Below are 24,419 nucleotides of genomic sequence, written 5' to 3'. Positions count from 1 at the left end.
CAGTAAATGCATGAATCCGATTTCACCGTAAGGACAGTTTCCTTTTTTGCTATGAAGTCCACGTGCTTACATTTCTGCTCTCGCCCTCCTTTGTAGATCCATCACCGGCATTCTTTATTCCGATGCTGCCAAACTCCTAGTGACATCCTCCCTGGGCTCGTCAATCAAGGTCTGGGATGAGAACTGGAATATCCGAACCATTTTTGTTGGACATACAGGTAAAGCGGGAGTAGTCCTCTCTTCTATAGCAAACACCCCTTTCTTTTGACTCACTGGATATCTTTCTTGCATGTGCGGGACCATATCCCTTTTGTCCTGGATTCAAACTTCCAAATGTCTTTTACTTTGTTATGCAAGCATGCTTCTGTCTCCCCATACCAGAAGGACCTTCCCTGAGTGTAGAGGAAGAGTGCTGCAAGACTCTTAGCATAATAGGCACTCTGTTGAGTAACATTGTAGCGTAACAAGTGTTATTGTCACTGATGACATCACATGTCTGGCTCCCTCTTTTTTTGTTCACTAAGATATCTAGGCCAGGTGGTTTTCTTCACTGACAGTCATATCATAGGATACACATACATAGGTGAAGAAGCAAGCCTAAAACACAGCAATCATTTCTGTGCATGACGGTAAGCAGTTAGGATAGGAACACTTTATAGTAATATTGCAGCTTTTTTGCTTAGTTTACTTTCTCTGTACATGCTTATATTTCTATCCATTGTGGTCTTTTTATATTTTGTGTGTTGTAGTACAATTATGTAATAAGTGAGGTATTGGTAGCTACTTATTACATGTTTCACAGTACGCAAAACTGTGAAACGCAAGCATTCATTATTTTACTATCCAACATGGCAAGATTTTGAATATTGCACCTCTATGGTGAATGCTGCAGACAATGTCTAGGTTTGCACATGAGTAGGTGCATGTACTGGCCAGATCTCTGTAATTCAATGGTGTTTAATAGGGATGCATTACTTAATAAAGTATGTATGTCATGATAGCTATCCCAATGACCTCTGATAGCTTTCTGGCAACATTATAATGACAATCCCTTGTGGAGGCTTTTCATGAAAACTAAATGCACAGGTGATGTGATCAGTGGTGTCATCAATGACATTTGTGATGTCATGCTTGATGTCATGGGTGTTAGTCTTAGCAGTGCACAGTGGTGGCGCGAGTTATGGTTGCTTAGCTTACCATAACTGACACATTTCTGGGGTTTTTCTGTTTTACTTGTAACCATAATATGGATAGGTTTTTATTAGTGCAAAGTAAGTATAATGTTCCTTTCAAGTACTTGTTGCACTGAATTTGATAGGTTTTTATTAGGGCAACTGCAACACATCGTTTCTTTAACCAAGGTTTCTGTGAGCGAATTGCATAGGTTTTTACTAGTGCAACTTAACCGTAAGTTGCCCTACCACAAACCTGTGCACTTCACTAAAAAAACTTTTCAAACGTGCCATTATGGTTCAAAGTAAAACCGAAAAACCCCTGAAATTCGCCAGTTATGGTAGGCTAAGCAACCATACCTGCCCGCACTACTGTGCACTGCTAACACTAACACCCAGGACATGAAAGATGGAATCACAAATGTCATTGATGACATCACTGATGATATCACATGTGTAGCCCCTTTGTTTTTGTTCACTGCCATATACATATATATGTATATTCAGTAAAAAAAACTTTGTTAAAGGGACGTTATGGTTCACAGTAAAACCGAAAAACTCTTGAAATTTGCTAATTATGGTAAGCTAAGCAACCATATCTCGCGCCACCTACATGCATTGCTAAGACTAACACCCAGGACATCAAAGATGACATCACAAATGTCATTGATGACATCACTAATGACATCACATGTGCATGTACTTTTCAGGAAAAGTCTGCAGAAGGGAGTCTTATTATAATGTTGATAAAAAAAACTGTCAAGGATCATTGGAATAGATGACATGAGCTATGTGGTGCATTAAACAATGCATTGATATAAATAACGTTCTATTATGAAGTTCTTTACATTACAATAATGTACTCATGTATAAACATAAGCATTGTGTGCAGCATACATAATGGAGGTGCAATTTCAACTTACACTCTTTACTGAATTTCACAGGTTTTTTGAAGGGGAACTTAATCATAACATCGCGTTAATAAAGTTTTTTTGCTGAATATACACTATCATCATGTGATCTTGGGAGATATGTAGTATAATTTACTTACTTTATATACATGTAACATAGTCATGTCTGTGGACGGCCGCGGACGAGGTCAACAGTACCCAAACAGTCAGGGGGTATCTGAAATTGTACTATTGTGTTACACAAAAAATGCTCAACTTTGAAAAAGGACACATAAAGACATTATAAGTACTAATAAATAAGTAGGGAAACCTAAACATCTGAAAGAAAAAACCATGCATTTAATGACCATGTAGAATGAAATGGATTATACCATTACAAAAAAAAGTATGCCTCCAACGTAATTACCTCACAGAAACTCTGCAGCCAGGACCGACAGTAGACGCACACAGTACAACAAAGGCAAATTACAACAAAATAGTAAGTGAACTTCATTTTTCTTGTATGTGTGTGTACTTTTTTTGGTATGAGGGGCAGAAAAAATAATGTCTGTCTGTTGTTTTGACACAGAAATGTGCAGTACTTTGGAGTGGCTGGAGGGGAATTTTCCGCCTGTGGAAATGTCAGAAGATGGCGATAATAATGGTACACACTGCTCTGCATAAGCAAAATAATGGTCAGTATTTTATGGGCATTTGACATATATATATTTATTTTTAACAGACCAGGAAAAAAAAGTAGAAAGGCCAACAAACGACATAGAGGAAGACAGGCTGAAAAGGATGGAACTGAAAATTGACACACTAAATGACAATTTTAACAGTTTAAGGCAATTTGTGGAGGAATTTGTGAGAAGAAAAATACGTTATCACTGTCCCACCTGTACCTGCCCCCTTCTCCATTTCCTAGTGAACCATCCCCAAACCTTCAAGAAGAAAATAAACGTTTTGATGAAACATCCATCCCTTCATCCCCTCACAAATCCTCCCCTCACAACCAGCCCTTGTTGAACCCTAATTCCCCTATATTCGTGTCAGTATCTGCTTCCCCCTGTATTTCTGTTGACTGATGTGTGTGTGTGTGTGTTTTTTGAAAGTTTTTTTTATATTAGTTGTAGTCGAAGGGTTTGAGGAAAAAAAAATGTTTTAAAAAGACTTAAAATGTCAGCGGACAGCGCGTCTGTTCGAGCTAGCTGTAAGCAATAGAATATGGATGTTCTAACGGCAATACACCTACCCGTACCAATGCCAACCAAGATAGAACTGATCTTAGAACACACCATCTGTTCAAGTTGTGCATAAATGAACAGAATGGGACATTCTAAGGACATTATATCTCTCCGTACCGCTCACAAACGAGATAAAACATGATCTTAGAACACACCGGGTGTCAGGGATGTCTGTAAATGAGCAAAATGGGAGTGTCCTAAGGACACTATACCTGTCCGTACCGTCCGCAGTCAAGATGGAACCATCCGTAGAACTGGCGCGGTGGCCGTCATGTTCGTAGTCAAACAAAATGGAGGTGTCCTAAGGACACTGGACCTGTCCGTACAGTCATCAGATCATGTACAGACATTCGCAGTACACCCATAAGTACTGCGAACATTGTGCCTGTCCCTACCTGTCCGTCTCACTTGTGTCGCACTTTTAATTAGTTTGAGGACCCGAACACTGTCCGTAGAACACTTGCGCGCATGCGCACGTTTGTTAGTCTGCATTTGCTATCCAGCGATCACCCATTTCCCTTGCGGATGTGTTCAGGACGTCATCATGTGACCGCACCCACGCTGAGCGTGTGGACTAATTTGCGCAGTTTGTCTGCTTCCGCAACATTACAAAAGAATTTATACACACATGGGAAATTATGTTACAGAATAAAATCACCATTTCACATGTCCCATACAATAGCTCTACCTGTGAACGTATTGTTTAGAATTTTTGCAACGCTTTTGAGTGATCAAGATGGTCATGAGCCGCACCCCTCCACCTCTATAAATGGCCACACCACCGAGCTCATCTTCATTGTGCTTCTGGCTAGAGCAGATTGAGTTGTGCTGCCTTTAATGCTGTAGCGACCATTAGGCAACTAATCCTTATGGCACCCATGGCTACTGTTGCTTCATTAGCCTCAGCACCACCCCCAAACCCTCCACCGCCACCACCTCCCCAAGGGGCTGCAGAGGGATATTCGGGTGAGGATGTAGAGATCGAAGAAGAGGAGGAAGAAAAGAATGAGGTGGAGGAACTCCGCACTACAAGCACTTGCCGGGAGTCGTGGGTGTGGTGGTGGTTTTCCGTTTTTGGGAACGTACCAAAAGCATGTGCGAACCTGGTCAGGTGTAACCAGTGCCAGTTGGTGCAGAGTCGCGGGAGACCTGGTGCGTACAGCTTTGGTACGACAACCATGAAGCGTCACAAGCCATTTGCAATGCTATTGACCCTTACCTTTCGAAGGTCACAATATTGTGTATGTACTGCGACGCAGTACTCTGCAGGGGGGAGAGTCTTCAAAGTGCTTTTAAGGCTACGGTCACAGAGCACCAGAAGAACTGCCCCCTACCTAAGTAAAGCCCACCCTATATCTTTCTCTCTCCACCTGCCCCTTCTTATCCCCTTGGTTGGTGTCCCTTCCTTGCCCTCCTTTGCCCTCCTCTCCTAGTGTGTCGTGTGCTCAAAAGCAGTAAACTGGAAAACAACAAAAATTACAAAAAAGGCTCTTTTCAGAGCCGCCTTTCTCAGTTTAACAATAGAACTATCAAGTGACCGTTGTAGGCCCCCACTCATTTATGAAAAAGTCTGCGGACAGTCGTAGGACACACAAAAATGGAGGGTGCAAGCGGATCGTAACCAATGGACTTTTCGCTGGGAGTAAGTGGTGGCTCTGAAAAGAGCCTTTCGGTGGTGTTTTGTGTGCTTAAAAAACTGTAGATTGGAAAAAACGGATTGCCAAATAGGTGACTATGAAACCAAAAAAGGTTGCAATGCATTTTGTACATTGCGAAGAAAAATCTGATTGCCAGCATATGTGAGATGGACTCCATCTCTGCGAAAAATGAAAGAGCTGCAAAACAAAATATTTTCATTGTGGCATGAGGACATGCCGACATCTCTTAGAAAGGCACAAACAGCCTTATTCACATTGCGCCTCGCTTTCTCCATTTGTGGACCAAATGCAGAAGAACGCAGCCATATTTATCTTTGTGCAATACGGGAAAAAACTATTTGGCAATTTGGAAACATGTCCATGACCTTCGCAAGTCCTTCCTTCATTGCAAATTGCAAAGAAATTCCAGAAACATGGCCTAAACTGTTTCCTGCGCAATGAATGATAAGTATATCAGGATAAAGCTCTGTCTGTAAAGTAGCACAGAGAGGTACCAAATCCAGCCACCTCATTCCACGCACGCCATGCCAGTGCACTTCCACATGAGGAAATCCAAGATCTGCACATAGACCGCAACTTTCTGCATGCATCTTCAACCAATGTATCCATGAGTCTCCCCAAATCCAGATAATCTGTTTGCGAGCACGCAGAGCCATGGCCGTCTGGTCTCCTGTCAGGGAGAAAACCTTTTCACTAAATTTCTACGTTAAGAACACACCCACTGAACTTTACTGACCAATCCCTACCTTCCCACATTCTCATTTTCATGTGTCTCCACCCCAGAATCCCCCTTGGTAATATGCGCTGCCTGCAAACTACCGCCATGTCTGTGGAAACCTACAGGATCAGAGCGTGACGCATTTAAATATTATTCCCCTTTTCCCCTTTAAGGTGGGCTCTGAAAAGAGACGTTTTTTGTTTTGTTTTTGGGCCTTACAGACACCTGTTATTTTGTTTTTTTATATTTTTTGTTCTTACTTTACTCCTACAACCATTACAGAAACTTCTCCAAAGCAAGCCTTACATTCCAAAAGAACATGGCATTTCCCAAAGACGATAACGCAACACCATCTGCTTCAAAATAAGCCGCATTACTGGGAACAATGTTATTGTGGCTGCAGAAAAACATACCAGCTCGTAACATGAAAGCACGCATGCCGCGTTTGATGTTACACCTCGCAATACTTTGATCAGGACAGAAAACAGAACTGTTGTTCCATTTTCCTCTAGGGAGTAGGGAGTAACCCAGAAAAAATTACTTTCGCAGTTGGAAAGATGTTCATGACTGCTTGAACCAACTGTACCAAATCTTCCAACACTCACGTACCCCAAATGGCAAGCACTGTAGTGCAAAAGTACCACATGAGGAGTGGTCATCGTACGCATGTCTCTACAAACTTGCAGAATTGCTGCAACATTGCGATCAGTCTCAGCGCTCCACACCACCTCCACTCCTCTCATCTCGAAATGGTGTGCCACATGCCTACTTTCGGCATAGTGCTGTAAACCATAGACAAAAATATCTCCAAGCACCAAAACCCTGACCCGCTCCACCTCTGCCATCTTCAGTATACGCACCGTCTTTCGAAACAAAAGAGAAATGTGAACATCTGATTGGCCGATGCCTACAGTCCCCTTTCCATGCTGGATTTGCTGTAGAAACCCGTATGTGACACGCCCTACCCGTGGACAAGCGTTGTCTACGTGCAGCACGTAACTCTTAGCCAGTCCTTCTACCCTTTCCACACCACTCGCAAATCCATTCCCTCATTGGACACAACTAAGCAGTCACACAACCATCCACCAATCACATTCAACATCTCTACATCTAACTTCGTCACATAGTGAAGTGAAATGCACACATGCACTGTGTTGAAATATCAAAGGAGAATACTCTGATGAAAGATGCAAAATTAACGTGTACAGTAACATCACTGCTTTAAACACACAAAGTTACTAACTTCTTCTTTTTACAATCGCAGTGAAGACTACTCTCCTGAAAATCGACAGCATCTACAATGCAAACGACATATCCGAAGACACCTGGTCATTCCGTAAAAAAAAGTAAGTACAGTACTACCTTTATATTCTAACTATTCCTCAAAGAGACTGTGTGGGTTATTTATTTAATTTGTGCACCAGAGCAAACATTGATTTCTGGACCATTCTATCCACAAATCCCCATTTATTAAACAAAGAATAACAGGCAGAATGGCTCACAAATCCCTGTGTGTTTGGAACTCAAATAACATACAGAAGTCTTAGAATGTTAGTACTAGAAAACAAATAGCTGTTTCAATTTTATACCATTACGTTTACTATTAATGCTTTGTCCTCACCACTAGCCCACTTTGTACTCTCATCTGAAGCACATTGTAGTAGTATACAAACAGAAAAATAGCCTTTCCAAATCATTGTAAGAGGCCAATGCACATTCACACACTACCACAAAGAGCTTCCCCATCAAACTCATGCACGCATGCACACAGCACACATACATTGTACAACAGACCAAACCATGCCTTCTTTTTTTCAACAGACCCCAAAGAATGCCTACCAAAAAGCAAGTCCGTAGAAAGGAATGCAGAAGTAGAGCAAATAAAAATAAAATTGTCCAAACTAAGCATCCATCTGTAGCAGAGTTTGTAGAGAATGTTGGAACAAAACAGCTAATACAGTCATTTAGCGAAACAAAGGAAGCTTCAACTACCAAAACTTTACCTCCTCCATCAAAATGTGGCACGAAACACAAAACTCTTCCAAAAAAATCGTCTACCAGTACTCCTAACAATGCGCCTATTAATCCTGATATAGTAACAAGAACCCATAGTAAAAAAAGTATTTTAGCAAAAATGTTTTGCCACTGAGTCCTTCAGAATCTAATAAGAAGAGGACCGAAATCATCCTCAACCCTTAAAACCTATCATAGAAAATTAATCCTACAAGCTCTCGTAGACAGTGCAATCCTTCTCAAAAGGAAGTTGTTTATATTAGTGTTAAATAGGATGAAACCACTAACAAAACAAAGTACCAAACTACAAAAGAAACTTATCAATAAACGGAATGTGAACAAAAGTAACTTCTTACATATTTGTGGAGGTGAATGGAGTCACACAACAACCACAGAACCATATTTTAATGAAGAAGCATACAAACAAAATTAAACAAACACAATTGCCATCCATAGCAGTGGACTGGAGTATGACAAAATCAATAATACCATTATGGAACAAGAAACACTGCTTAGAAAAGTATCCCCTGAAAACTCAAAATTACCTCTCGATTCGACTGAACCAGACCGTCCAGTATACAAATGGCCATGCACATCAAAAAGTGTGCCATTCCTAACAAATCTTTAAAATCTTTACGTCAGCTCCTCAATCAAAATGTGAAAAGTAAAGACAAAATTAAAATGAAAGTGCTGCAAAATATGGATATCTGTCCCGTGCGCAAATACACAGGACTACAAGGACATTTATTAGCCTGCATTTCTGGACCTATTTGCAAAAGCACCTTCCATGATATCAAAAGGATATCAATACATCATTCAAATGTAAGAAATCTAGTGTATAAAATATACAATGCTAAAAGTCCAGCTTCAGAATTAGCCAATTTAAATAACACTGTTCTGCATGGTACACCCAAATACCTACAAGAAGAAATTGACCATATCCAGAGAAAATATTTTGGAAGTGAAAGTCACTTACAAAATGCAATAATTTTAGAACAGACAAGCAACAATGCTGCACATAGTAACCTTCTATTACACACATACAAAAAAGAAATACTAACATTTAAAAGTGCATCGGCTAAAGTACCAAACCATGTGTGTGTGTGTTGCCGCAGAACGTTTTACAAAAGGAACACAAAAAATATAGACATGGCATACAAAATAGAAGACAATAAAGATTCCAAATGGTTTGAATTAGCTCTCTATCTTTTAGCAGAAAACAAATATCAAATAAGTGAACCCCTAATATGTTGCAGTTACTGCACTACAAAACTAGACAACAACCAAACTCCTTCACGTGCTATCACAAATAATTTGGAATTGTTCCCACTACCAAGAACCCTGCAACAACTCAATTTGTATGAGAGCATCATAATTCAAACAGTTCACCCATTTCAAGCAATTATACACCTTCACCCAAAAACAGCAAAATGACCTCCTTCTGAATTGGTGAAAGGCATTCGTGGCAAATTAGTTTATTTGCCATTACATATAACAGAAAATGTACACACTCTAGGAGTGCAACGTTCAATAGAGCATTCTTTAATTGTCTTGGTAAATGGTGTACCAACAAAAGACAACCGAATTTGGCAACAACTGGTGGACTTACATAAAGTTAGACAAGCCTTGCAATATCTAAAAGACAATAACGAATACTACAAGGAAATAAATATTGAAGAAAGCTTAAGGGAAACAACTGAAATAATTCAAGAGTCATCAGAAACTGGACAATTTGAACTTCTAGATCCTGCTGCAGTATCCACTCTTTTGGATCAGTACACAATTCATCCATTGCATTCCAATGAAAGCATAGATGATGCACTAGAAACTTACCAAATGCGACAAAGCAAAGGTTCACCAGTGAGCAAATGGGAAAAAAGTATTGAAGCACTTGCTTTTCCACTGCTATTTCCTACTGGCAAAGGTGGAAGATACGATGATAGACCCACTCAGATTACGGCATCAGAATACCTTCATTACGAATGTATTCGCAAGATCCCAGATTTTGACAAAATGTGGAATACATATTCCACCTACTCATTGAAAGTGAACTAGCAACCCTATGTTACGGAGTTGCACACATTTTGAAATCTGGAACCCACTTTCAAAATATGTCAGCTACGCAATTAATAAAAAAAGTACAAGAAAAAGATGAGGTTTTACAATCAAGTATAACAAATTTGTTTGCAAACATTCGTGGTACAAAAGAATACTGGTTCAGATGGCACGGAGACATACGTTGTATGATCAGAAACCTTGGACCACCGACTTGGTTTGTTACACTAAGTTGTGCAGAATATGCATGGGAAGATTTACATGAGTTCCTACGCATATCAAACAACAACAAATCCAACATAGATATATTAACACCTGGAGAACTTTGCTCTCTAGATCCAGTTAATGTGTCAAGATATTTCCATCATATTTTCATTGCTATGCTACACTTTATTTGCAATAAACGTGTTCCTCCCCTCAGAGAAGTGCAACACTTCTTTTGGAGAAAAGAATACCAAGCGAGAGGAGCACCACATATTCACATGCTTTTATGGATCAAAGGTGCACCTAAATTTGGTCACGACACTGATGCCACTGTTTTGCAGTTCATCCAAAAATATGCCACTTGTGAAATCCCTTCACAACGGACATATAGTGACCTGCATGGGCAGATTTTACAATTTCAAGGACACAAATGTGGCAAATATTGTCCTCGCAAATACAAAAACAAAGAGAAATACTACACCAAATGCCGCTTTGGTTTCCCTAGACCAGTTACAGAAACAGGTGAAGTGAACAATTTCATGTCGACATAGTGTTAAAGGTAAATCACCTAAGAACACGAATTACATAAAAAGAACAGAAGAATCAAAATATATCAATGATTACAATGCAATCATTGCCCTCTTATGGAATGAAAACTTAGATGTGCAGTACATTGCAGACAATTCCACTGCTGTTGCACGATATGTTACAGCTTACTTAACAAAAGCAGAAAAAACAGAGCTTCAAGACCTCTGGGATGACCTATCATCAGACAAAATAGAAATTGTACAGCCTAGGCATAAAAACGCTCTCTCATAGAGAATGTGGCGCCTATGAAGCGGCAGATCGTTTAACCGGTACTGCTTTGTATGGAAAATGAGACAACATAGTATGGTTAAGTCTTGGTCCTGCTAAATCTAGAAAAAGAGTTCTGAAATCATATGAAGATATAGAAACAATTGCCAGAAATGATCCCAACAGCCAAGACATTTTAAAAAACAATTTACTGGACAAATACTATTTGAACAGGAGGAGCACTTTTGAAAGCATGTGTCTATACCACATAGCTCAAAAATTTGCATACAAAAATAATATAAAACCCGATGAAAGCAAAGGTAGATATAGAGTGACAGATTGAGTAGGCAGCTTAGTGAAACTTACTAAACAAAGCTTAATTAATCATGTCAAATTGTCATTAGAAACTCCTCAACAGAAAGAACTATATTACATGTCTCTGCTGCAACTTTTTAAACCATGGAGAAAAGAGGAAGAGATACTAGATAACTATGACTGCTATGAAGATGCTTTCAAAGCAAATGAAAGCGCTATCACCGATGTGAACTTTACGCAGTACAAAACAATGTTGTACAATGAACAGCACCATGAAGAAGAACTTCAGGCCCAACTAGATAAGGACTCTTCCGACAGTAGTCAACCATCTGTAACAGGAAGCCAAGAACCACTAGGACAGCCACTAATAGCAAATGAGGCAGAATTAGCAATGTCAGAAGTGGAAAACACCATGTGTCACTATCAAGAAGATATAGAAGACTTAACTGTACAACAAGCAAAACTTAACAAAGATCAGCACACCATTTTTGAAGACTTAACAAAATAAATTGCACATGGTGTACAACACGAAAAATAAAGAATGTACCTGCCAAAATGACAAACCTAAACTGCTGTACGTCAGTGGTGAAGCTGGGTCAGGAAAAACATTCTTAATCAAAATCAGCAAGTTCCTTCAACAATTGACAAACAACAAACTGTCAGCTGTTGTAACTGCCCCCACAGGTTTAGCTGCCTACAACATAGGCAGTGTCACTTTACACTGATTACTACTCCTTCCAGTAGAGCACCAAAACAAATTAGACTATTACAAACTTTCTGCAGAAGCTGCAATGGAACTACGCAGAGTATTAAAACAAATGAAAATGCTACTAATAGATGAAGTGAGCATGGTCTCCAACCTAATGTTGGCTTTGATTCACCTCAGATTGCAAGAAGTACTTAAAACAAACTACGAAGAACTCTTTGCAGGGAAACACATTATCGTTTTCGGAGATCTTCTACAATTGACACCAGTGAAAGGTGAAACTATTTTTAAAACCTTAGGACACAAACTCTGCCGTAAAACTGTTGGCAGCATAGGAAATGTCAACCTTTGGCAACATTTCCAATACAGAGAATTAACAGAAAACATGCAGCAATCTGCAGATCTCACTTATGCCAACATCTTAAAAAGTATTAGAGTTGGTGTACTATCTCAAGAAGCACAAACCGGCACATTCATGCACTTTATGGCGATAATGCATGTGCTGCTGATGTTATCGAACAATTAGCGCACAAAAATGTCAATTGTATGGCCTTGCAAGCTGTTTCAAATTCATTGAAACAATGTTAAATAAAGACATGCAACCAATAATTGAAATTTGCGCCACAGACAAACTAGACGTACATGGTATGACACTACCCATGTGTGAGCAAGCCACAACAAGACTAAATAACTTAGAAAATTCAATCTCCAACACAGCTGGGTTCGAACAAATATTAAAATGATCCTTAAATTGTAGAGTAATGCTTAAACGTAACCTTGACGTGGAGCAAGGGCTAGTTAATGGGGCACTGGGTACAGTTGTTGGCTTTCCATCATATCCACATGACAACAACATTCAGTTTGTCAATCTTCGCTTCGACAAACTTTCAGAAGTGAAAAGGATAGGGCGCTCAACTGCTCGATTCCTTCTCTTCAAAGACATGTATGTACGTAGAGAACAATTTTCTCTAACTCTCGCATATGCAGTCACCATTCATAAATCCCAAGGTCTTAACCTAGACAAAGCATTGATAGATATAGGAAACACAGTCTTTAAAGAAGGCATGTGCTACGTAGCACTATCACGCTTACATATACTTGACAGTCTATTTCTAATCAACATTGATGCAAGTAAAGTGAACGCTGATATTCCTTGCATTTTAGAATACAATAGACTGCGTTCACTGTACACACCCCATCTGAAACAATATTCTGTTCCAGAAAAAGTACAACATGGTAAAAGAAAACTAATTCAAACAGAAATGCAACAGAATCTGATAGCAAATCCTTCAAAGAAAATAAAAGAAGCTAAAGCTTCATCAATTACCACAAGCAAAGAAGAACCTATTAGGGAAAGTAAACCAGGTACTTCTTCAAAGAAGGAACAGAAACTCTGAAAAAAGCACTCAGATACAGAACGAGCTGGTCCATTCAAATTTTCAAATGAAACTGGTATAAGTTGCTATGCAAATGTAGCAATGAATATTCTATTTCAATTGCCACCACAGTACAGACCAATTGTGTTTGCAAATGTTAGTCCTTCATAGAAACGCAACAAACAATCCTTACAACACATACAGTGTTCGCGGAATAAGACAAGAATTGGACTACTGTGCTGGAATGGTGAGATTCACTATAAACTCACAAGAAGATCCACAAGAATTTGTAATGTACTTACTACAAGTACTGGAAAACAAAAACATACCTATGAATGAAATCTTCCAGATTTCATACATGTGGAAACATACATGCACTCTCTGTAGCAATGTGATACAGGAACAAATCCCAAATTAGCGATTTGTGTATGTATCCATACCTAATTGAGAATCCATTCCATTTCAGCAATTTGTACAGAATGCAAACCATGGCAGATTATGTATTATTTGCAATTCAGACAATTGCTCCACCTTACTGATACAAACACATAGTAACTACATAATACTTTTGCTTCTACGTTATAATGCAGATGGTACCAAAAACAACTGAAAGCTGACTGTTTTCACACACGGTCAAGTGTCACTTGGAAAGAAAACCTTTACAACGATAGGTATAATCTACCATGCAGGACCTACGACCAATGCAGGTCACTACACTGCATACATTAAAAAGAAATGTGGATGGTTGGAATGTAATGATAGCACCATTACTCTAAAGCAGAGATTGCCAGCTAATCTTACAAATGTGTATTTAATCTTCTTAAAGCCAAAATTTAATAACTAATGTGTACTTCAACATTACCAAAAAATGAAGTGAAAGACTACAAACAGATAGAATATGCCAACAGGTATCTAATTGTTGTTAAAAATCGGCAACAAACATAACATTAATCAGAAGGAACAAAGAAATAGTTTGTAGCATAGCAAATAAAGGTTTTTTTAATCCGACAAGGATTTTTTTTCCCCCCAGACCCAAGGATTTGAAAAACAAACAAAGAAACTGAGCAAAATGCACAGTACACTGGTTTGTAAACTAAATATGAGGGTAAAAAAAAACGAATCTGTCTATTATACAATGTAATAAGTTTCATAAAATGCAAACACTAACATGCTTTTTTCTTTTTATCACAGAAATTAAAAAAGGATAGTTCCGCCAAGTACTAAAGTCATGTAAGACATATATGGATTCTGAACAAAGTAAACAGTAAGTATAATTACAGTCATTTCATACACGTCTAATCTATGGCAGTAATATGGTGCAGTGGCTGTAGGCTGGCCCTAGCATCTTCGATGTATAACCTACCGCCTATAGCCCTGGGCCAAGCAACCATAGGTCCTACCCACAACCATCACTGCATATCAAAACCATGGTGCTTGTAATTTGACTACTTATAAGTTTACTCTTGGGTGCATGGTCTGCAGCCATGCACCCAAGACGCTAGGATGTGCACACAACCACCGCACCACACCACACCCATGTTCACTTATAACCTCACTCCTTATGACTTCAGTCTTGGTTGCATGGCCTTTGAACCACCACAGCATATCGCACCCATTGTGGCTTGTAATTGCACTAAGTATAAAGTTGGTTTTGGGATCATGGCCTTCGGCCATGATCCCAAAACGCTACGCCCTCCCCACAACTACCTGAATGATGTTTCATAGTACGAGTGTACCTATACCTGTGATATGTGAAGGCAAGCGTCCCCAACCAGCACGATCCTCCCCGCAATGAGAGACAATGAAGGACTCTCCCAAGTTGGGAATAAAGCCAAGACAGAGTGCGGGTGAGCTTAAATGGGAGTTTATCAATCAGAATAGGGCATGCAAAGAACTCTGCAAACTCCGAGAGCGCTCTATCTGACAATAGCAAAGACAGGCGTATATATTTACAAAACACGTCAGCAGAACCTACATACTATAAGGGGCACAAGTTCAATGGGATTGGGTGGTGATGACTAGTTATAGGCGCTGCTGCGATGTGGTTGGCCTTGGCTGGAGGACGTCACTGGTCAGCCTCGTGGGTTGGGCTGGGCCTGGCGGGTCGGCTGAGTTCATCCGGGCGGTGTTGTTGTGCCATTGTGGCCAGTGTCAGAGATGAATGTCTTTTCCTGACTTATTTGCCCTAGGCCATGCACACCGCAGTCATTCAGTTATTGCAATATTATCTTCTTTAGTAAATCTTTCAATAGGTTATTCTACAGGTTAATGCAACACAGGAGGAATGTACCGTGTGAGGGGTCTGATGGTCATTCATCAGTGCATGGTTACCAGTGTCCTGTTGACCGGTACCATAGGTCGAGGGGCTAAGTCTCAGGGCATGGGACGGGCGGTACATGCCTCTCTGTCTTGTTAGAAGTCGTTATGAATGGGCTGCTGTATGTTGCCACAGTATTGGGTATCCTAATTGCACAGGGCCATAAGTCTAAGGTGATCCGGTGGGTTGTGGGGTTTAAGAGGGGGCGCCTTTGGATTTGTGTATTCAGGAAGAGGTTTACTGCTATGCTGTAAATAATGCATGTGGCGGGCCGTGGCCTTGGGTGCTGCAGAGGGGACTACAAATCTTTGAAGCGGCTCCAGCCTGGTTGGGGGAGGTGGAGCAGCGGGCCTCTGCTCTCTTGTTTGGCAGTCTTCGCAGGGTATTCACAAGGGTATCTTACTCATGTGTTGCTGACTTTAGGTACAAACATTTGAACACTCTATAATACTCATTTGGATCACTCGAAAGCATACATTTCAACTTCGCTAAATGTCTCTCAAATATAGCCAGTCTGAGCACCTTATTTGTACACTATGTTTTAACAACTACAGCATTTAGTTATATGCATATACATTTGCAGTAAGTGAGGTAGTAGTGTGGTTGGTGGAGCACAAAGAAAGAGACCCGCCACCGTGCGTGGCGGTAGTGGCACATAAGGGCTTAGACATACACATATGACGGGTGCATTCTCGCGCGTCCTTCACATGAGCCCTCTGTATGATTACACTTGTCTTCCCTTGTACTCTAGCAGCATTAATTCGGTTATGGCGCGGGACCGTGGAGTGTAAGCTTTTCAATGATACATATAACGAATAGTCCCCCGGAACGCTTTTTATTATTTGCACACAACTGCAGGGGTGTGGGTCCTTCATTGCTGGTGTCATGTGAACCATAATTACACATTTTTACAGGTTTCTTTAATAGAAGAAGTTTTGTGAAGAGAATGCGCGTATTACAAGTAGTTTTGGCATTAGTATTTGGGGACTTTTCTGCTTTCATCCGATGACCATTTTACAGTTCTCTCCATCTCCCAGGCCTCGCTGGCCGGGTCATGCTGGGAGCAGTGATACACTGCGGAAGGTGAAATGTTACAGTGTTAGTATCTTACGCTAGCTCATGTCCGTCTTGTTCGTGGGAACGGGCTCACAGCGGATCCGCCAGGGCGCTGCGGCAACAGGGATAATTGACACTCTCCGAGGGTGGGGGCCGCGCTACAGTGCGCTGAGCTCACACCATCTTTATTAGACAAAATGGTTTCTGAGGCCCAGCTAAATTCAATACGTGTGGGCAATGTCTTCAGCAGGTGAGCCCTCCACCACCTGGGCCCTGGTGGTATGAGGGGATGCCCAATGAGCCATGGCCCTCACCTGGGGAAGGGATGTAGGCAAGGGGGGTCTCTTGGACCAACCCTCCCCTACATTTCCCCCCTTTCGTTACTTAAGTAACAAATTCTTTAACTCATTCAATCTCCTACACTCTTCTTCGTCAATAATTGCGTCATCCCATGCTGGTGTGCCTTTTATGGGCATCCATGCTCTGCACACCACCCTTAAGCTCTCACCCCTCCTAGCATATTCATCTGGGGTACAGGTCAGGTATATACATCCGCTCTCTCCTTCCAACTCTACCCACACCTCCTGGTACCATTCTAGTATACGGGGCTCTCTGATGGTGGTATGCCACAATTTGTCTACGGTATCCTTGTCATGATACCTGGGCACTAGCTGATACCTGGGTGTGTCATCAGTTCCTGTTTGTACCTGCACTTCCTGCATAGTTTGTATTGTACCACGGGTGTTGCCCATTGTCACCATCATCATTGCACCATTAGGTACTGCGTTAGCACAACATCGAAGACCCACCTGGCACAGGCGAAAAATAAAGAGGAGGAACACCACAGCTGGCATCAAAAATTTCAGTCATTCCCAGTCATGAGGGAACCCAGGAGAAGATATTGTCGAACCATGTGCTGTCTTCTGCTCCACCTTCCATTTTCATCCTTTCTCCTAGGTTGTGTACTGCTTCGATCACATGGGACAGGGAGCCATTTTCTGCGTCTTCAGAAGGTACGAAAGTGCAGCAGGCACTTCCGATTTTTCGGCAAACACCTCCATCCATCGCCGTCAACAGGTCCAAGACATACCTGTTTTGCATGGTCATCAGCCGTAAAGCTCTTAGTTCCACTTTTATTACGTTGAATCCTTCTTCAGTGCCATTTGCCTGCTGGATCAGCTCCCATCGTGTTATTTGGAGCCATTTTGCGTTTGCTCTGGCTTGGATACTTGGGATGAGTGAGGCAAAGAATGTTTCTGCCGAGCTGAATAATCGATATCTGTCTGGGATCTGTGCCAGCAACTCCGATGATGCCTTTGATATGTAGTTTGATGCTCGTCTGTTTCGGGACAGCACCTCTTCCTTGCTCCCGGAAGACAAGACATAGATTTGTGACTCTGCAGTCGGCTGGGCCTCGCTCTGTTGGGTGTTTTCTCGTGTTCTTTTGCTCCCATCAATGTGGCTTTCTGGTATTACCATTAGGGCTGAGTGCAGAGTGGCCATTGAGCAGCTGCCACTCCATGACTGGGGAGGTGCAGGTATGCCTGGTTGCCGCATACCCAATACGTGTCCATCAGGGCCGCTGTCCCTTTTCTCAGATCTGGGATGGTGAGGGTCTTGTTACAGTTCTTGTTTGTCCCCATGGAGGTTTTCCCCTCTCCTTTAAAACATAGTTCATAGTCTATTTCGTTCTGCAGTTTGAAGGGTTTTTCAATGGCTGTTACCCAAGTTAGTTTTGAAATGTGTTCCTTCCATACTGGTGTGCACGTTTCTTCTATCCATTGCAATTTCTCTGGTGCCACACCGCTCAGCGCTTCAGCTTTACACATTACTTCTTCATCCTTCCACTTGTCCGAAAAAAGTGTCCCTTGTATCACAAAAAATGGTTCCTCCAGACATACCACTCCTACCGTCTTTGGGTAGCAAGTTTTCTCGTTCTGCAGCATTCTAAAAGTAACTTCATGTGCCTGGAAGGTGTTCTTAATCCTGCATAACGTGAGATGAAGGAGACATTGGGCATCTACAATAGGCAACTCTTTGGGTAACAATACCTTGGGTGTGCCTGAAGCATGGGGAATGAGGGAGCAGACATAGCAGCTCTCGTTTGTTGTTTGTTTAGCTGTTGCACTCATATCCGCATAACATTTATTCGTCTGGTGAGGGTGTCGTGGGTCTTCCATTTTATCTAGTCCTAACCCATAGTACTCATCATACTTTCTCCTCCCTGCTTCCCTTTTTCGTCTGTTATTCTTGTTCCTCATGTACTTCCCAGCCTCCTGGGCGATGGACAAAATGGGCCCCCCTTTCTCATTCCCGCCCCCCTTTGCCCAGTCATCATATAATATTTTGTGTGTTGCTCTCATCCTTTCCTTTTCTTCCTTGACGTTATCTGTCAGTGTGTTTTTTACTATGGGGGCAGGTTGGCTGGTGGGGGTGTTATACAACCACGATATGGCAGACGGGTTTCGGTCATTTAAGCTGCGAGCATTGTAATTAGATTTCTTTGGCGGAGACACTGTGTTATTTTGCATTTCACCCTGTAGCCCTTCATTTTTTGAGATGACAGCATTGGATGGTGTGGTATAATAACCCCATACAAGTTTAGTTCCGTCCCATACCAAAAAGTCACCTTCCTTAGTATTTACACTCGTGGTTGCATTAATTACAGTAGTGCTGTTAATCCCTCCCCCCTCGTTCATCTTGATAGAGATGAACGCTATGAACCAATATGTAACCAGGCCAAACATTATTGTAAAAAACAATGTAATACACACAGATAATCCACACTCATACGAATATCTGCATCTCTCAGTTAACCACTCTCTAAATCTAGTAAATCTATCCGTTGCAGGCTGCCCGTTAGATGCCATGGTAGCTCCTGTTTGAGATATAAAAGTGTATTAAGTGCATGAATGTAAACATTTTGTTGGCACTACCAGTGCCAGTATATATTGACAGGGAATGGAAGCGGGTAGGGTTGCAGGGATGGGGATGCACAGACAAGGGTGTAAACACTTCATAATTTTATCATATCATTAGTTACATATACGTTCACAAGTGGAAAACATTTTTTTTTTGTAATATAAAGATGCAAGTATACTTGTCAGCCATTTTTTTTTCATTCATCTGTATTACTGTCACACACATAAGTTCATATTCAGACATTCTGCTCAGTTGCATTGTTTGCTGTTGTCTGTGCCTCCTCATCCACCTCTTCCTGCACATTACTATATGCCCTTCGTACGTCTGTCAAATGCACCCAATATTTCAAGCCCTTTACTTTAACTGCTGTGGGCGTGCAAAACACTACTTCGTATGGGCCATGGAACCGTGGTGCATTCCACCGACGCACAAAACTCCTGACATATATGAATTCACCCGGCATCAGCTGTAGCTGTGGTTCAAGTTCAGTAACAGACCCTGTTGTGTTTCCTTCCTCTTGCGTGAATGGTGGAGAGAGCTGCTTTGATATTGCGCACGCTGTCCTTGTCAATTTCTTCAAATAGTCTGTGAACTCGTCTCCCAATATCGCTGCGCTTCTGTGTGCATCTGAGTGTTCGCGCAGTGGGGAGTGTGCTGTGTGCATTCGTCTCCCAGTCACGATCTCGTGCGGGGACAAATGGTGGTCCTTGCTTGGCTGATTTCTCAGCTCAAATAGCGCAAGGGGCAGACAGTAAATCCAGTTCTTTTTTAATGAAAAGCATAGTTTTGATAACCTCCCTTTTAACAGTCCGTTCATCTTTTCCACTACGCCATTACTTTGAGGATGATAAATCGAGCACAATTTATGCTTTATTCCTAACAATGTAGTTACTTCCTTGAAGAGCTCGTTTACAAAGTGAGTGCCGTTGTCCGAGCGAATCACGTCACAAATTCCCCAGCGCGGGAAAACTTCCCTCACTAAGAACTTTGCAGCGCTTTTGGCATCAGGTCGTGCACATGGGCCTGCTTCTACCCACCTTGAGAATGGGCATACAACCACGATCATGTAACGTGCCCCATTACACCTTTCTCCCATGTCCGCGTAGTCGATATGTAGCTCTCTGAATGGCCCAATGGGTTTCGGAATTGTTCCCCGGAGCGTACGTAATGTCATTCCTGAATTGTATATCTGACATGTTGTGCATTCCAGTGTTAATCGAGATATGTGCTCCTGGAGACAGGGCACGAACCATTCTTCCTGTATCTCTGCTGCAATGTGTTGTTTCGTATTGTGTGCAGGGAAGTGTAGTTGTTGAAACGCAATTTCCAATAACTTTACTGGCATTACCACTTTTCCCGAGTTATTTTGTCGCCACAGTAAGTCTGTCGCCGATTTGCTGCACCCTCGTTTTGTCCACATCAATTTTTCATCTGCACTAGCTCCTTCCTGTAATTCTAGTATTTGTGATATAGGCATCATATTGTAGCCTTCTGGGAGCTCTTCGTTTACCTTGTGCTGCAGCATGTACTCACCTGCTTCATATTTCTGAAAGTAGGAGGCTTCCTTGGCGGCAGCGTCCGCTGCCGCGTTTCCCAAAGACACAACATCTGTGTTGGATGTATGTGCTTGGCACTTCACTATTGCTACCGCTGTGGGATCTTGTAGGGCCTCAATCAACTCCTTCAGCAATTCTGCATGCTGCACTGGACTTCCATCTGCTCGTCGAAACCCCCTCCGCCCCCATCTTGCTAGACCCCCATGTACTGTTGTCGTCATGTAAGCTGAGTCTGTGTATATTGTCACTGCACAACCTTTAGCTGCATGTAGTGCTTCTATGAGGGCAATCAGTTCTGCTGCTTGTGCGGAGTAATGTGATGGGAGGCGGTATTGCACTAGTGTCTCATACTCACCGTCTTCTAATCTCACCACTGCCATACCCACATGTTTCTCTCCCGTGTCCATGTCAATTGATGCTGACCCGTCTACGAAGTACACTTCCCCCTCGCTCAGAGCATTCTCACACACCACTGTGTCCTCCCGGCTTTCTCCTGTGTAAGTTGCACAATCGTGTTCCTGCATGTCCTCTAGTGTGCACGCTTCTGTAATGAATGTTGCTGGGTTCACTGTCTTGCATCTCACCACATGGATATTGGCGCTGGACAATATTATCTCATAGGCGTTTGCCCGCTGTGTTGCAAGTGTGCTTTTTGACCTCTCAAGTATTGCAAATAATGAATTTTCCACAAACAATGTCACAGGGCATCCCATTACTATTGTGGCACTTTTCTCAATTGCGAACGCGGCTGCAGCGAGTGATTGCTCGCAAGCGAAATGTCCTTGCATCACAGCATCTAAAGTGCCACTATAGTAAGCCAAAGGCTTGTGTCCTAGGGACGTCTTCTGTGTCAGTACAGCTGTCATGAGTGTTCCCTTGCAGTGTGAGAACAGGTAAAACTCGCGTCCATAATCAGGATTTGCGAGTACTGGAGCGCTTGAAATTAACTCTTTTAATGATTTAAAGGAGGCGCTCATTTCTTCTGACTTCTATTTTTTTGTTCTCCTGTTGTGCCTCCTTGAGCGCTTGTAGTAGGGGTCTGGTGTATGCTGCACAATCTAATATCCTTGCTCAGCAATAGTTGCACATTCCCAGGAATTTCTGCATGTCTTTCACTGTTGTGGGTTCTCCTACTGATCTTATTGCTTCTACCCGGTCGGGGATTATTCTTTTTCCATCTTTTGATATTAGCTGTCCCAGGTATAGAACCTCTGTCAGACAGTATTGTAGCTTTCCTTTGTCTACTTTGTACCCCTTATTGGCCAATAGAGTCAGGAGTGTTATTGAATCTTTTCTACATGTCTCTTCGTCTTGTGCACAGACGAGTAAATCGTCTACGTACTGAATTATTGTACTCTCAACTGATAGGTTTCCTAAGTCTTCATGTAATATGCGGTTGAATATGCTCGGGCTCTCACAGTATCCCTGCGGTAATCTGCAATGTTCATATCTCTTTCCCCCTAGTGTGAATGCTGTCAGGTATCTACTCTCTTCAGCCAGGGGGATGGAGAAAAATGCGTTTTTCAAGTCGACCACCGTGAAATGTGATGCCGTTTTTGGGATGCTGCATAGTATTGATGCAGGGTTTGGGACCAAAGGGAACTCTTTCTGAATTACATCATTTAGGGGGCGTAAATCCTGTATCATTCTCCAAGACCCTCCCTTTGCTTTTTTGATTGGGTAAATACATGTGTTGCATGGGGAGTTTGAAGGCACTATTATCCCTTGTGCAAGTAGTGCGTTTATTGTCTCTTTTATCCCTTCTTCAGCTTCACGGGACAATGGATACTGTTTCACTCGGGGTAGAATTGCTCCTTGTTTTAGTTTTATTATCACAGGTTGTACTCCATGCAACAGCCCTACATCATGGGGGCCTGTTGTCCACAAATTATTTGGTACGAGCCTCATGTCATCATCGAAGAATGACGGCGGTGCTCCTACCACTGCCATCAGCTGAACGGGGATTTCTCTGGCTTGAATCAAAATGTCACAGGGCATCGCTATTTCCATTACTATTTCACCATCCCCCTCTGCATCTGAGAAGAGATCCTCATCTGTTAAGTCTCTTAGGGCGATATTGGCATTTGTACACAGTACTGTACGCCACTCACATCCTTCCATATCTATTCCAATCACAGAAATCCTTTTTGCTGATATCTGTACAGCATGCAAATCTAATGATACCACTGATCCTGGTGCTGTGTCAGGGCACACTATTGGGCGGAAGAGGAACTCCGCTGGAATCCTCCAATCCATTCTTCTCAGCTCTGGAATTATGAGGGCCAATGTCTTTAGCCCTTCAATAAACATTTCCTTGTTTTCCGGCAAACCTCGTATTTCTTGTGCGGTTGTGTGAGCCTGTACTACCAACATTACACGTAATGGGCATATTCCGGGTGTTGAGCACACTATACCTCTCTCAGTGAAGGATATGGTCATGTTGAGTTTACTCAGGAGATCTCTCCCTAATAAATTTATTGGTGAGTGTTCATAGTACAGTAAGGGTGTCTTTACAGTTTTGCCCCCCACTGTTACATCCAATGCTTCTGTGTAAGGAACTTCAATTACAGCCCCAGAGAACTCCTGCGTCTCTAACTTCCGGTTAGATAACGGGAACCGGCCCTCTCTAATGCATGATTTCTCCGCTCCCGAATCCACCATGAATATGAACTGCTTGTCTCCTATCTGCGCCCCTACCAATGGTTCCTCTGATGCATCGTAGGTGGTAGATAGAACTGGACATGCAAGTGTTCTCTGTGGGCTGTCCTATGCGGGGCGTCTCATTGCCCCCCCCTGATTGAAGACGCTCCCTGAAACCACTGACACGCCACTATAGGGGGCTGGTGCGGGGGCCCCATTTGCTGTTGTCGCAAAAGGATTGCCTGGCGTGTACTGCATATTGTCATTGTTTTGTGGGTGGTTCTGTGTTCTATACTGATGCCCCTGTTGTTGCTCATTGTGCCCCTGGCCTGGGTTTCTTTGTTGTTGTTGTCCCATTGGGAGACCATATGGACTCCCCGGATGGGGATGGCCATAATATTCTGCCTCTTGGAACCCGTTGTTGGGTCTGCTTCTGCACTCCCTAGAGTAATGTCCCCATCTTCCGCAGTTCCAACAACTCCCTTGTTCACCTCTAGGACCCTGCCATCCATTTCCTCCCATTCCCCCATACCCCGGTCCACCTCCTCTTCGGCCCCTGTACCCACCTCGTCCCCCTCGAGGGGCCCACTCTTGCCACTGCGGACCTCCGCCTTGCTCCTGCTCGTTCCACTGCCGCTGTCCTGCTCCAGCCCAATTCGTTGCCATCCTCCCTTGTATTGCTACCAGCCTCTCCTCCTCCTCATCTCCCTCCCTGCTGTGTGGGAGCGCGGCTACTGCTGCTGCGACCTTCACCAACTTTGTCTGCACTAGTTTCGCTT

The 24,419-nt window shown here is 42.4% G+C and overlaps 1 protein-coding gene across 1 annotated transcript in view; it reads left to right on the top strand.

Annotated features, from left to right (window-relative positions):
* WDR97 (WD repeat domain 97) overlaps positions 1-24,419 on the top strand; it is an 847,808-nt gene that overhangs the window by 176,089 nt on the left and 647,300 nt on the right. The window contains exon 5 of the mRNA XM_069621894.1: positions 97-218. Coding sequence (XP_069477995.1) covers positions 97-218 — 122 coding nt within the window. The remainder of the gene's footprint in view (positions 1-96; positions 219-24,419) is intronic.

This window comes from Ambystoma mexicanum, chromosome 5q, assembly GCF_040938575.1.
Source record: "Ambystoma mexicanum isolate Mex_15411 chromosome 5q, UKY_AmexF1_1, whole genome shotgun sequence".
Classification (NCBI taxonomy): Eukaryota; Metazoa; Chordata; class Amphibia; order Caudata; family Ambystomatidae; genus Ambystoma; species Ambystoma mexicanum.
This window is presented reverse-complemented; position numbering and strand designations above follow the sequence as displayed.